Source organism: Podarcis muralis, chromosome 6 (assembly GCF_964188315.1).
Source record: "Podarcis muralis chromosome 6, rPodMur119.hap1.1, whole genome shotgun sequence".
NCBI lineage: Eukaryota > Metazoa > Chordata > Lepidosauria > Squamata > Lacertidae > Podarcis > Podarcis muralis.
Window position 1 is genome coordinate 79,628,795 of NC_135660.1, and position 14,809 is coordinate 79,643,603.

The window sequence follows — 14,809 nt, forward strand, 5'->3', positions numbered from 1 at the left end:
TTTCATTATTGTGTTGGGAAAAGCTTCGCCTGTACACCATACTGCTCCTAAGGGTACGAGATCAAGCACTAGTCGTTCAGTTAATCTGCATATTAATTTGGCTGATGTAGAAATTCAATCTATTCGCTGCTTTGAGGGACATCTTTAGGAGAAACAAAGGCTAAGGAGCAAACCCTACACAAATTTGGAGTAGAGTCCCTAAGATGGTTGGATGGTGCTTTGCATGCCTCCTTCTGGCAACTCCTGCAGCCAAGCTGGTGCCAAACGTATTGCTCTGTTTTCCTTTGGACCACATCAGCGAGGCCAAGAAGGGGGTCTTCTTGTCTGCACAGCCCAGGACCTCTGTACGCACTGCCCAGGCTTGTACCCCGGGGAAGTCACTTCAGTGCAGCTAACACAGCAAAAACAATGCAGGGGAAGCAGTTATGAGTTACCAGTCTCTGCAGCCACAGCAGGCGCTGTGATTCTCCAGGAGTTTGGCTTCACCCCTAGTGTGGCCATGTCTTTGGAGTAGCCCACATAAAAGCACTCCCCACCCTGCTGCTGTCATACCTAATGGGCTCTTTGGTAATCCTAGGATTTGACGGGATACTTTTTATATGTGTGAAAGTAGTTTTCCACATAGTTCTAAAGGACTTAACTGCCTGATAAGCCTGCTTCAGATGGAATTCCTAGAATGAGGCAGGGAGGGAAGGAAAACCTCCTTTGTAGGATTGTTATCATCTGACTCAGAGGAGGTGCCTATGTATTTAAGATTCTAGTTCTGTTACAGAGATGCACTGCACCAACCCCTGCCGTATTATAATAAACAATAATAGACGTTTTTAAATATTATCATTAATAGTCAACCTGCTTAAATTATCCTCCCATCTGTCACCCTTACACGATGGTTACGATATTGATTATGTCTATGAAGCAAAAAAACCCCCACCCTACCACATTTCCTAATTTAGCAATGTAGTGGCTAACGCTGTGAGAAATAAGCTAGGAAGATGATGGTGATGATGATGATGAATCGTTTATACCCCGCCTGACTAGGTTGCCCCAGCCCTCTGGGTCGCTTTCATCATATATAAAAACTCAATAAAACTATACAGGGCTGCTTTCAGATGTCCTCTAAAAGTTGTATCGTTACTTATTTCCTTGGTTCAGAGGTTGCATAACTCCATACCCTCCAACATTTCTCTGATGAAAATAGGGACGTCCTACAGAAAAGCAAAATATTCTGGAAGCGACTCAGAAACTGGGATGGCTTCTGTAAACACAGGACTGTCCCTTGGAAAATAGGGACACTTGGGGCAGATCTACACTCATGGCTTTTAATATTAAGGAAGGGTTAAGGAATGGTTTTGATAACATCTATGGACACGACATCCTATTTTTAACATTCGTAATGTGTTATTAAAATGCAGCATAGCAACCAGCAGCAGGGAAACAGTATTTTGACGGGGAAAAACCTAAAGTAAACAAGTTTTAATTAACGAGTATGTGACATTTTAGAACGACACATCTAATATTGTTCTAATAATGTTAAACAGGTCAGTGTAGATCCAGCCTTGGAAGGTCTGTAAGAGTCTGGTTGTCCTCTTGGCCTTTGCAGGAATCAATGTCCTTGGTGCCCATTCTTAGTTACATAGAATGTAAAACAATTTTGTAGAGGCAAGAAAAGGGGGGATATATGCACAGCGTTGCCAAAATTAATAATCTGAATATCTGTGCAAATACCAACACAGGTGCCAGCGTGTCCAGTCGGGGAAGTGTGCTATTCAATAACACAGCAACTAGCTTGAACAAACAATTGTAAATCCCAGGCTGAGTAAACAATTCAGGCATCAACAAAATGGAAGGCGGAGGATGATTTATGTGCCACAAAATGAAAGCAGTATTGAATCACCCATAACAGAAATGCTTTGCCCTGGCTCAGTCTGAGCAGGTGGAAAACACCTGCTATTTGGCTCATAGAGAAACAAATGATACTAAGATAATGTTTTCCATCACGTCCTCTTTCCCCTCACCTTGATTCACCTGTAGCTCTGATGTATTACCTTTGAAGTGCGCTTCTACCCTGCAAAGCTGTTTCACTATTTTTAAAATGTTCATTTTGAAGTAGGTTTGCCAACTGAACAAAAATATATATAGTCAGGCTTGTGCTTTTAGCAGGCATGAACTTCATGAACCCTGCAAAGCATTGCGGGGACAGGCAGAGTCCCCCCAACCCAGGCGACCCCCAAGTGGAATAATGACTCAAGACAACATGCTATGGGATTAAAATTGCCCACAACTTTATTAAATTTCAGATATAGGGAGACCTTTGCTCAGGCATTGGGCATTTATCCTTCCCAGTCCCCAGCTGGGAATCTGGGAGACATCAGGGTTATCCAGAATGTGTGGGGATTGGGCTGGCTCTGGAGAACATATGTTCAAGCAGAGAGCCCGCCCCCTGTTTCGCCGTCATCGCAGGGGAGAGCAATGACAACCTCTCGGCGTATGGCCAATGCCTCCCCTCAAGGGGAACCCTAGGATCACTGCCGCAAGGGGGGCGTGGATCACTGCTTCACGCCCCCCCCCCCCATTTAGGAAGATAGACTAAAGGATTCCGCCCAAGGCCTGAAACTGCCAAAGTTGTGGCGTTTTGCTACGGGAAAGGCAAAACCTGCCAATGCAGGAAAATTCCTTTCCAGCCCTTCAACAGCAACCTTGACGTAGCAGCACCAGCGTACCTGTGGAGAAGAGGTTAACCTGCAAAAGAAGACTTAACTGAGGGAGGGCAGGGTGGGAGAAGCTCTGGAGCCAACTGATGCTTCACAGGTAAGATTCACCTTCTGTTGTGTGGGCAGGTCAGTCCCTCCCCCTACCTGGCCGATCCCCTGGCAACGCCTCCCCAGGCGGGATTGGGTGATTGGCTGAGGTAGGCGGAGACCTCCAGGTATCCAGCCTGGGGAGGATAAAGCCAGTCCGAACTACCAGGAGCCGCACTGGGATCCGGGGGGCTGCAGGCGACCACGCAAAAGGCACCCCCCATTTGATGTGGGGAGCGGTCATTGCCACCATTTTTATAATGTTCATTTTGAAGTAAGTTTGCGAATTGAACAAAAAAGAAACCTCACCACAGCATTAGCATCTGCTCAGATCAGCTCAGATCTCCCCCTACATACCCCATGGACACACATTTATGTCTTAGTCAGATTTCCCCCCTCAGTAACGACATTAGCAACAAATTCTAATTCTTAACTGATCATCCTATTTATTATCACGTTTTCAGTTATGTCCCAGACATTCCAATTCTGCATTTAAACAAAGCTGACATTGACCCAGTTAGTTTAGCTCATCCTTTCCACTCAGAAAACATAAAGGAAAGCAATTCATTATGCTTTTATTGATTTCCCTTTCTGAACACAGAAAAATCACAACTTATCAAGTTACATATCTGATTAGTTGCTATAACCCACAATTACATAGAACCTAAAAAGAACACCCAACACCCTTTATTAAGATCTGTGACAGTTCAGTTTAAAACTCACAGACAGTGAGGCGGTACACATCGCACCGTTTATCATTCCAGGTGCCATCACTGTACATTTCAACACATTTTTCTGCCCCTTTCCCTGTGGGCTCATTTTCATACCAGTTTGTATAATTCAGGGACTCCCCGTTCAGGTACTGAAATTCCCCAGGAACATGCCCCTCAGTAATGCCCAGGTAAACATACGTGTTAAAGGATTTAACAAAGCTCATAATAGCATCATTTTCCTTCTTGTTCGTCGGAGAAGCAATGGTGCCATGGGCTGCTTTGCAGATTCTTACTGAATTGTTAAAATCAGCCGTTTTTTCAGTGCTGGCAAACACTTTACTTCCAACTGTTACAATCTTTCCACTCAAAGCCAAAGCTGAAAAGCAAAATGGAAGACCTGGTTAGTCCTATTAGATGACAGGAGTGATCCAGTAGTAAATCACACTGTGCATGTTGAAGTTAACTCTTTATTACCAAGAACGGGATCTGCACAGGCTTGGCGGAGAGTCTGGTTTAACGAGCACAGGAAGTGATTCTCAGTAGGTCTTGCCCCATGTATCAGTTACTAAGTCTAAAGAGTCCCACCTCCCCAAAGTCATCTTTTTCTCCAGAGTCCACCCTACCCTCCCAGCAATCAGAGACTGCATCTGCATGCTAGTCTTTGCTCCTCCTGCTTCATGCCTCTTCTGGTTCTGGGAGACCAGGGAGAGAGGAGTTGGTGGCAGCAAGAGGGGACGATGCCCACGACTATTCACCAGCCTGACTCATCTCTGCCTCTTGGCCTCCCTCCTCCCATTCTCCTGCTTCAGTTTCTGCCTCTCATTCTGGACTCCCCTCTGCCACAGACTCTCCCAGTTCACTAAGCCCTGTTCCCCCTCACCTTATGGAAGGAAGCAATTATGTAAATAAAAAAAGGTACCTCTTTCTATTATGGTGATTCTGTATTTGATTTCCTTAAGGTCATCTTGCAGCTTAGGATCCTCCGATGCAGACAGACCTGTGAACAAAAGTGATAATTATTAATTTATTTTGCTTTATCCGTTTGTTTCTATGGTACTTTGAAATTCACAAGACGAGATAACAGTTTTTCTTAACAGCTGCCTTCAATAGGAATGGATTATATAAAAGTGGTGTTAAATCATTTATTTTTTTAAAGTGCACCAAGCATATTGGTTTTGTTTTTCATCTGAAATAAATACATTTTGCTGCAGTAAATGGACTTGTGATATATTTGTTATCCAGATTATGAACTGGTGAGAAATGTTTCTTATACACTGGAAAGAAAATGCTGGTTTTGTCTGACTATCTATTCAGGCTGCATTCCTATGCATGCTTACCTAGGAGTAAGCCCTAATATACTGGGATTTACAGTTCTGAGTAAACATGCCTAGTTTGCACTTGCCAATAAAACCCAGGAGTTTTCAGACTGCACGCCTAGTATCTTTATCAGATCTCTTTAACACCAATGATGACAGAGGAGCTTCTTTAAAAGACAGATTGCCCAACATAACTGTGATGTTTATTGCAGAGGGTTCTAGTATGGACTGCTGCATTCAATCAGTTAATGTGGGGCCACATAGAGACCCCAGAGGTCCGCTGCATGCCTTGCACACTCTGTGTAAGATGTCTGTCCTAGGATGTTCTCCAGAATCATTATGTAAGCACATCTTTGTTGTTGTTGGCATCCGACTGTCTCAGGAGACAATGGACAAAGGGGCAAAGTCTAACAATTGGAGAGTTACAGCGCCTGCTGTGGCTGTAGAGACTGATAGGGGAGAGATATGTTTTATTGCTGGTGGGTCAAATGAAGGCGTCCATTTTTGCTGCTACTGGTACACTATGGTGTTTCTTAACTCTCTGTGCTCCTCCCAGAATATATATTAATTTTGTACTCCTGGGCTGGGTTAGGGCAGCTATGGCAGCCAAAACAGGGTTACAGAGAACTAAGAGGGAATCATCAGTATATTTGGGTGTATCCCAAAGTTTGCAGATGTAGAAAAAAAATATATTTTGTGTGTGGGGGGGATGCCTGAGAGGTAACCCAGCCCCATAGCCTGATGTGCACTGAGCATGCTCAGTGGGCACAGAATGCCTCATGGCTCATGGATGGGGGAACTGGGGAGTGTGGGAGTTGGTGGGAGGGAATATCCTGAAATAAGGCATGGCTGACATTGCATACTGAACATAGAATCATAGAATTGTAGAGTTGGAAGGGACCACGAGGGTCATCTAGCCCAACCCTGCAATGCAGGAATCTTTTGTCCAACATGGGGCTCAGACCAATGGCCCTGAGATTTAGAGTCTCATGCTCTAGCGACTGAGGAGCAGTCAACACTGCACCATCATCATTGATGATATTGATGATAATATAAATAACTTGTTCGCTGCAAATTCTCAGGGGTTCCTGAGAAGACAAATCAATCTGGAAAAAGAGGTTTCCTTGGTAGACAGTTTGAAAACTATTCTTCTTCTCTATCAGTTCACTGATCAAAGGGGAAGCCTGGAGGGGATAGCAACCAGCTAATGGACTGAGATTTTAAAACTAAAGAATGTTGTGTCTGGAGTGTTGACCTGATTCGGCCGGAAAAATTCATTTTGTTCAATTACTGTCAGCTTTGAACCCTGAATATTCTTGCAGAACGATTTTTGCAGAATGACTTTTGCAAGAGGATAGTTTTAAAGCTTATGCTTCCCTCTAGTGGCCTGGCTATATATTATCGAGTCCAGTGGGAATTTGATGCTGAGAATATGCATTTGCACAGAACTAACGAACAGAGCTGGAATTACTTTTCTAGTTCACCAAGATTCTTGCGGGGCAATGAAAAGAATAATTAATATTTGGTGCTTTTAGACTGATTGATGACCTTGTATTTCACAGCAGGTTTATGGTTTCACATTTATGGCCTTATTCACTGGGATTATATGTGCTTTCCCCTGTAACTTTCCCATAAACTCATTTAGCTCGGCTGTGATTTTCAAACTCTCTCTGGAAACATTCGTTACATTTTCAGAGCACTAAACAGCTGAGCTGGAGGAGGTGAAGGTGCCAGTCAGCCCTGCCCGCCTCCCTGCTGGTGAGGATCACCCCTAGTCAGCCCTGAAACAAGCATTTTGGGGCAGGGAATGTAGCAACAGACCCAATCTGGGCATCTTCCCTGCTCCTTCCGCCCTGGTTGATGGCTGTGGATGTGGCGGTGCCTATGCCACTCCCTTAAGCCCTGCCACTTCCAGCCAGGGGTTTGGACCATAGCCTAAGGAACATTGTGTGGCTTAAGTGCGCTGAAGCCAAGGGCAATTAAAAAAAATATAATTTTATAAACATCAACAGTACTGAAAGGAGTTGAAAGATTAAGGAGTGCATCCACCAGAAGGTGAGAAAATGGGGAGCGGGTTTTGTGAGTGCATAAAATAACAAATGAATAAAAGTGAAGGGGGGGGAACCCACATGTCAGTTCACACTAGGCCACAGTTTAGTGCTATGTTTGCAAGCTAGAAGAAGCACAAGTATTTATTTTATTTTATTTTAATCAAATTTATATGCCACCCTACACTCACAGGTCTCATGTTCCTTGCTCCTTTATCTTTCCATGTGGCTGGGAGAAAGACTTCTGCAGCACTTAGGGCAGGGGTCAGCAAGGTTTATCTTGCCTGGGCAGATCGGTCCCGCAGAGATCCCTCCATGGGCTGGATCGCACACGGGATTTTCGGCGTCTGCATCTGCGCAGACACAATTTTCGGCCCCACAGAAGCGAGTCCCTGTGCCACACTGCATCGGTTTAGCGTAGAGTGAGAGCAGGAGGCTCAGTTCAGGGGTGGCTTGTGGGCCGGTCAAACAACCTCCACGGGCCACTTTTGGCCCATGGGCCTTAGGTTGCTGACCCCTGACTTAGGCTGTATACAAAGCCACATATTTAAAGCACCCACCCACCCAGGTACAGTCCTTTTTTTCTAAAAAAATGTTTCGGGGTACTCTCATTTTCCTACGCATATTGAAATACTGCCCCTCAATGAGGCCAAACTTAGATCCACGAAATGTTTTGGGGTGTTCGTACCCCTGCATCCCCCCCAGAAAAATGCACTGCCCAGGTATCCTGGGAATGGTAGTTTGTTAAGAGTGCTTTGAGTTGTAGCTCTGTGAGGGCCAAACAACATTTCCCAGCGTCCTTTAGGGAGGGGAGATGTGCTTTGAATGTCCAGCATCTGCCTCAGCTATTTGTATAGTAAAGCACATGATGTCTCCCCCTTGAAATTGATGATCTCATAATAATGTGCTGCTGGTCTGTGCCCACCTTATTATTGAGACTGATCACCTATCACTGGATTTAGTTAAGGGGCAAAGTGCTTAGTGAAAACCAGAGGAGGTGACCATCCCCACTAGGCATGGGGTTTGACGTTCTGTCATTTCATCATGTTATTCTAACTCAGACTCAGTCGGCTGTGGTTTGAATTTTGTTAAATTTGTACGATCTTGGCCTGACCTGGTGTTTTGCGAAAATAACATTATTGTTTCCAGCTCTCCTGACAGTGTTGTGAGCGTTGCTTATGTAATGGGTATCACTATTTACTGTACTGCTTCTGTTATTCATTGCCCATCAACAAGTAACCAGGTGGATGCCCCAGGAGTATTGTGATTTGTTTGTCTTGCAGTGTCCCATTGATTCTGACATGCCTCTTTCTATATTTTTGGAATCTAATGGGGTTTGTGTTTGCAACTGAACAAAACACTTTGTTTTACTATTTGCCAGTTTTAAAGTTTGCTCAGTCTTCAATTGTGCTGTTGCGCCCTGTCTTTGTAGTTTTACTTTAAGCCACGGGTCAGCAAACTTCTTAAGCAGGGGGCCAGTCCACTGTCCCTCAGACCTTGTGGGGGGCCGGACTATATTTTGAGGGGGGAAATGAATGAATTCCTTTGCCCCACAAATAACCCAGAGATGCATTTTAAATAAAAGCACACATTCTACTCATGTAAAAACACCAGGCAGGCCCCACAAATAACCCAGAGACGCATTTTAAATAAAAGGACACATTCTACTCATGTAAAAACACCAGGCAGGCCCCACAAATAACCCAGAGACGCATTTTAAATAAAAGGACACATTCTACTCATGTAAAAACACGCTGATTCACAGACCGTCCACAGGCTGGATTTAGAAGGCGATTGGGCTGGATCCAGCCCCTGGGCCTTAGTTTGCCTACCCATGCTTTAAGCCTTGTAGTGCTGTGCTCTCTTCTCCCATACTTATAATACGTCCTTGTTGTAACTTCATATTGTGACTGTGAACTATGCTGGATGCAACACCCAGTGTAGTAATTTACAGTATAGGCCATATTTGTGCTTCCATCCACTGCCATCTCTCCTCCAGGCTCCTCTGTCTGGTTATGATACTTTTGTTCCTCGGGGCATTAATGTCTAAGCAATTATGATTTTGCAGATTAGCGACCCATTTCATTGGTAGGATTACCTCAGCTACTTCTGGGAGATGATCAGAGAACCATTATTTCTTTAAAAAAACCACACACACACAAAAATTCCTTTATGTACTAGTGCCAGTGGGGTTTTAAGAGGGTACTCAGGGGGTACTCAGTACCTACACCTCTTTTGTTGTTGTAAAGTGTGTCACTTACTGTAACAACTTCATGGTTTTTCTAGGAAAAAAGCACAGACTAGTACTATTAAGCTTTACCACCTTATCCCCTCACCCCAATCATATAATATATGCAGAGAGACGGAATATGAATATGAATATGAATATGAATGGCTACCATCAAACCTCAATAAAACAGAGTTCAATAGAATATACATTTCATCACATCAGCTCGGACAGTAACTCCAAACACTAAACAGAGCAGCATTAGCATAATAGCCAGGGTTCAAAATCATTGTCGTTAAATTCATGATTATTATTTTTTTTAAATCTAGTACCATAAAATATCGTTAGCACTTGCATGAAACCTGAGTGGCTTGGACAATTGGCAAAGAAGAGAAGAGTTTGGATTTGATATCCCACTTAATCACTACCCTAAGGAGTCTCAAAGCGGCTAACAATCTGCTTTTCCTTCCTCCCCCACAACAAACACTCTGTGAGGTGAGTGGGGCTAAGAGACTTCAAAGAAGTGTGACTGGCCCAAGGTCACCCAGCAGCTGCATGTGGAGGAGCGGAGACGCGAACCCGGTTCCCCAGATTACGAGACTACCACTCTTAACCACTATACCACACTGGCAAAGAGCGAACATGGCAAAACTTGCATTCAAGTTCAATTACTGTGAAATTTTCCAACATCTCTAATCTCAACCTTTTAAAGGTACCCCTGCTCGTACGGGATTCGAACCGCCGACCATGCGATCGGCCTTAGACAAGCACAAAGATCCGAATCAGACTTTTGCCTCCATGCACATAGCAAATTTATTTTTATTTTCTTTCAGTTATATCCTGCCTTTATTCCACCATCACTGAAACCATTGTGGCATCCATGAGGTTGCCAAGTGGTCACCCATCCAAGCAGTGAGCAGACCTTGGCCTGCTTAGCTTCAGCAAGGTGGCAGCTCCAAGTATCTCCAAGCCTTATCCTAGGACTGGAAGAAGCACATGCTAGGGAGAGTAGGACTATGTCTGTTGGCTCCACCCCGATTCCATACAGCTCGTCACTTCCACTCCAACATCCGAGCATTTAGTGTTACCTCTGAAAAAGGGAGCCTACAAACATAAATTTGTGTGACTAGGATTTCCAGTCATATGAGAGACCAGGTGGGTACAGTTTGTAGGTTTATCTTTTTAGACGTTGCACTAAATGTGCATATGTTGTGGAAAGAGCTGGTAGGACATACGATGCAAGAGACAGGGCCAAGTGGCATACAGTTCCTTGTTCAACCTCCACGCATGTAAAATCTACCTGAAGGCAAACACTTGGACTAAAATGCTATTTTAAAGATGATACCCATAGTCACCTGGTATCCCATGATCTCCCTTCTCGCCTTGTCTGCCCTTTAACCCTTGTGGTCCAGGGTGTCCAGGAGGACCTGGAGGACCTGCTGAAGTGAAAAATAGAAGGATGAAAACCTGGCACACACGTTAAAGACCGTCTGCATTTATTTCACATTCATCTTTAGAACTACGTAAGTTAGAACTGACCAAAATGCAACAAAGAAGGAATTCTCTTTTGAGGGGTTTCAAACATTTGCATTACAAGCACAACACCTTAAAGGTGGTCTGCAGAAGCACACTAGAATCTTATCCCTCTGTATAATGTCAATTGCCTTTTAGTTAAAAAGAAAGTTTGTTTTTGGAGAAATGCTGGGAAAGGATAAGCAGGTTACTTGTCTGTAGTATTTGGTTTTGCTCCACATCCATAACAGATGTGGATTAGTTTGTCCTGTAGGCAAACTCTAACTACAAGAATAGGATGCAGAAGCAATCTAGGGAAGCTGTTACCAGGGGAGCAGGGAGGGGATCCAAAAAAGCACAGGTCCAAATGGTACAGACCATGAGCTTTCCACATGGTCCAGATTCATGTGTATTTTGATATGACCATGTAATCAATCAGTAACCTTCCAGTTTTACTCCATATAAAGCATGTATTTGGATTTTAAGAATGTGGAAATCATTTTCTCTTGAACATATTCCTGTTAAATTCAGTTGTGAAACGCAGACACTTCACATCCTCCTGCTCACATCTCCCAGGCCCTTGATTATATCCAAGCTTACCTATAAGTTGTGGACATGTTTCCTGAGCATCACTGGTTACAAGCAGAGCAGCCACTGCCACGAGGATATGAACCAACTGGGATGAAGGCATCCTTTTCAATCAGCTAAATGAAGTGGGGTGGGGAGAGAGATTTATCAGGTATAGGTGCATCACAATAATTTTATACTGTTATTTCCTTTTTCACCGTTTTGCTTCTGGATAGTGTGAATTGGGTAAGTTTGCCTTTAAACTGAATTGTATTTCCCCCCATCCCTAGTTACAACTATATAAAATGACAATATTAAAATCAATGGAAAAAATTACAATCAAAAGAATAATGCGGAACCATATCTATCTATCATCTATCTATCATCTATCTATCTATCTATCTATCTATCTATCTATCTCTATCATCTATCTATCAATCATCTATCTATCTATCATCTATCTATCTATCATCTATCTATCTAATCTATCTATCTATCATCTATCTATCTATCATCTATCTAGATCTAGATCTATCTATCATCTATCTATCTATCTATCTATCTATCTATCTATCTATCATCTATCATCTATCTATCTATCTATCGCCAGGGAAGCTAAACAATGATGATGCTAGTCACAACTTTGTATTGTATTACTTTAGTGCCTTGAGAAGCCGGCCCAGCTTTGCTTGCTCCCACCCTTCATCTCCGACTCATTCTATTGAGTGTTATTGGCTGCTAGGTGACATGGAGTTCGTGAAAGGCAAACCTAGCCAGTGCTCCCAATGGAGTATGCACTTGTTATATGCTCTTGGTTCTGCTCATCTTTGTAAAATTTACATTAATAAACTAACTTCCTTGTGAGAATATGGTGGCACAACTCAGAAGTAAGTGCCCGTAAGGATCCATTTATTATGGTATTTTTCTTGAAGATGAATTGATGCCCTTCTCGCCTGCAGCTGTCTTCTTTATATAGGATTTCTCTACTGATTGTTGCTATGATGCTCTTAGAGCTTTTAAAAACATTATATATAAATGCTTTCAAAAATAAATAGATATTCTCAATAAAATTTGATTGGAATGAATTGAAAGAAGAGGGAAAATCTAAAAGAGCACTCTAATTTTATTCATCTTTACCCAGAAGTAAATTTAACTGAGTCCAATGACCTTACTCCAAAGTAAGCATGCAACCTGAGAAATGTTAATGCTACACTAACAACACAATCCACATATATAAGAAATTTCATGAAGTTAAATGGGGCTTATATAGGATTTCAGCCTAAAACAGAGCAGTTTGACTTACCTTCTTCTTCCAACACCGAATACTGCAGAAGCGCTAAAAGGGTCCATTTATAGTATGTGTTATTTGATATATATGTTCATGTTAGATAGCGCTTGGCTTAACTTGATTTATCCCCCTCCATTTTATTTGCATAGTTGCTTCATTACATAAAAGACGGAATGGTCAACAGCCCATATTGATTCCCTAACTTTTTGAAATAAGATCTAACATAATGAGCAGGACAATGAACCTTTGAAAAATATTTCTGCTGAGGATTGTTTGCAAAATATAGGGTTTCTATACAGCTTAATATAATTAATAAATAATGATATATCCAGTGCTATTTTCGGAGAGGGGGGAGGACAAATCATGACATAGTGCACATAAGCTACAAGCTGTTCTCAGTAGATCTCTATAAAAACACACAACCTTTGTATATATTTTTTCCCCACATGATGTAGAATCCACACCTATGAAAAGGTTTTTAGTAATCTGACACACCTGACCTAGAACATTCAACACAGGGAGACATACAGCTCCTCTAGGTCAAATGCTCTGTTTTCCACCTTGACATTCAGACAATGTCAACCAATAACCCACCACCGTTATGTTCTTCTCTGGAATTAAGGGGTATTATACTATGTCCAACCGGGTTTTAGTTCAGACATGGCACAGACCTCGCCCCTAGACACACACACAAGCCATAACAAAAAAACTGACTTGGGAGATTTGCCACTCTTCCCAGTCAAAAACAAAAAAGTGTGTGTATAGGGGTAAGATTACAGAAACAGAAACATTTACAGTGGTACCTCGGGTTAAGTACTTAATTCGTTCCGGAGGTCCGTTCTTAACCTGAAACTGTTCTTAACCTGAAGCACCACTTTAGCTAATGGGGCCTCCTGCTGCCGCCACGCCGCTGGAACCCAATTTCTGTTCTTATCCTGAAGCAAAGTTTTTAACCTGAAGCACTATTTCTGGGTTAGCGGAGTGTGTAACCTGAAGCGTATGTAACCTGAAGTGTATGTAACCCGAGGTACCACTGTATATGAAGACCCTTTATCATATGTTACCGTTATCTGAAGGGAAGGTTCTTCCCTGTTTCCTGACTATGGCTGGGTAAGACCAGATGCACGAGAGAAAGAGCCAGCTCTGTGGCTGCATGCAGAAACAACAGTGGTACCTTGGGTTACAGATGCTTCAGGTTACAGACACTTCAGGTTACAGACTCCGCTAACCCAGAAATAGTACCTCGGGTTAAGAACTTTGCTTCAGGATGAGAACAGAAATCGTGCGGCGGCAGCGCAGTGGCAGCAGGAGGCCCCATTAGCTAAAGTGGTACCTCAGGTTAAGAACAGTTTCAGGTTAAGAACGGACCTCTGGAACAAATTAAGTTCTTAACCTGAGGTACCACTGTATGGGATTTTCTTCCAATGGATGCCCAACTGACTCTCTCTCTGCCTGTCTTCTGCCATCTTTGCATTTAAAGCAAGCTTTGAGTTTACCTGCTTTGAAATGGTAGGTGTTGATCCTATAGATTTTAGTGGTTTTAAATGACTAAGACAATCTCTAGCATCTTTTAAATTGCTTTGTTAAGACAATGTACCTATATTTCAAATATTGATGTGAGCTGCTGCTTATAGATAGTGCCACCACAGCCTCCCACCATATAAGGAACAGTGGGATACAAATGTTGTTCACACACACACACACACACACACACACACACACACACTAACACAAGCAAAAATATTTGTTATTTTAGGGCAGAGGGAAGGGGCTGCACCTCTCTTCTGAAATGCTGCTTGATATAGTATTTTATGACCCCAGCATTTTAATTTTGTACATGTTTGCAGAAGAGTTGTACTGAGCGGAGGAGTGCCAGTAAGATTCATTTAGATTTAGAAAGGGGGAGCAGATTCAGAAGTTTGGAAAAACTCCAAGTTATAAGAACTTACTATTGCTTTAAGAAACACTGGGAACCCCCAGAGAAAGCAAAACAGCAACTGCCCCAAAGGATCAAAGAGTCAAAGCACAATCTTTGCATGTTTACTCAGCGGTAAGTTTCACTGAGTTCAGTGGCACTTGCGTCCAAAGACAGGATCCCACTGTGAGACTAAGACAGGACTCTGCTATGAGGTGGCTCAAAGCACAAGAGCCACCTTTGTGCGCCCTGGGGGCAGATGATTTGTATTAACAATTTTTCGGCCAAAATGGTAAAGATCGACATCAGAACCAAGTTCAATGTCAGCATTCAGGCTGCGGAAAAAGCCAGCACTGGATGAGCAGTTCAGTGTGGTCACGGACCAAGCAACCATGACAAAGCCACAAAAGCAGACTGAGAAAAGC

General features: G+C 42.9%; 1 protein-coding gene across 1 annotated transcript; it reads right to left on the reverse strand.

Moving 5' to 3' along the window:
* Window positions 1–3,436: 3,436 nt before the first annotated feature.
* Window positions 3,437–11,305, reverse strand: LOC114596793 (pulmonary surfactant-associated protein A-like). Its single transcript, XM_077929544.1, has 4 exons — window positions 11,215–11,305; window positions 10,458–10,538; window positions 4,431–4,508; window positions 3,437–3,887 (listed from the first exon to the last, which is right to left on the reverse strand). Exons 1-4 carry the CDS (start codon window positions 11,303–11,305, stop codon window positions 3,511–3,513), a joined length of 627 nt encoding a protein of 208 aa, XP_077785670.1. The 3' UTR covers window positions 3,437–3,510.
* Window positions 11,306–14,809: the final 3,504 nt, after the last annotated feature.

Coding starts and splice junctions, on each gene's coding strand:
- LOC114596793 (XM_077929544.1), bottom strand. CDS start 11,305: ATGCCTTCATCCCAGTTGGTTCATATCCTCGTGGCAGTGGCTGCTCTG. Junction 10,539..11,214: donor AACATGTCCACAACTTATAG/GTAAGCTTGGAT, acceptor TCACTTCAGCAG/GTCCTCCAGGTCCTCCTGGA. Junction 3,888..4,430: donor AATCACCATAATAGAAAGAG/GTACCTTTTTTT, acceptor TTTGCTTTTCAG/CTTTGGCTTTGAGTGGAAAG.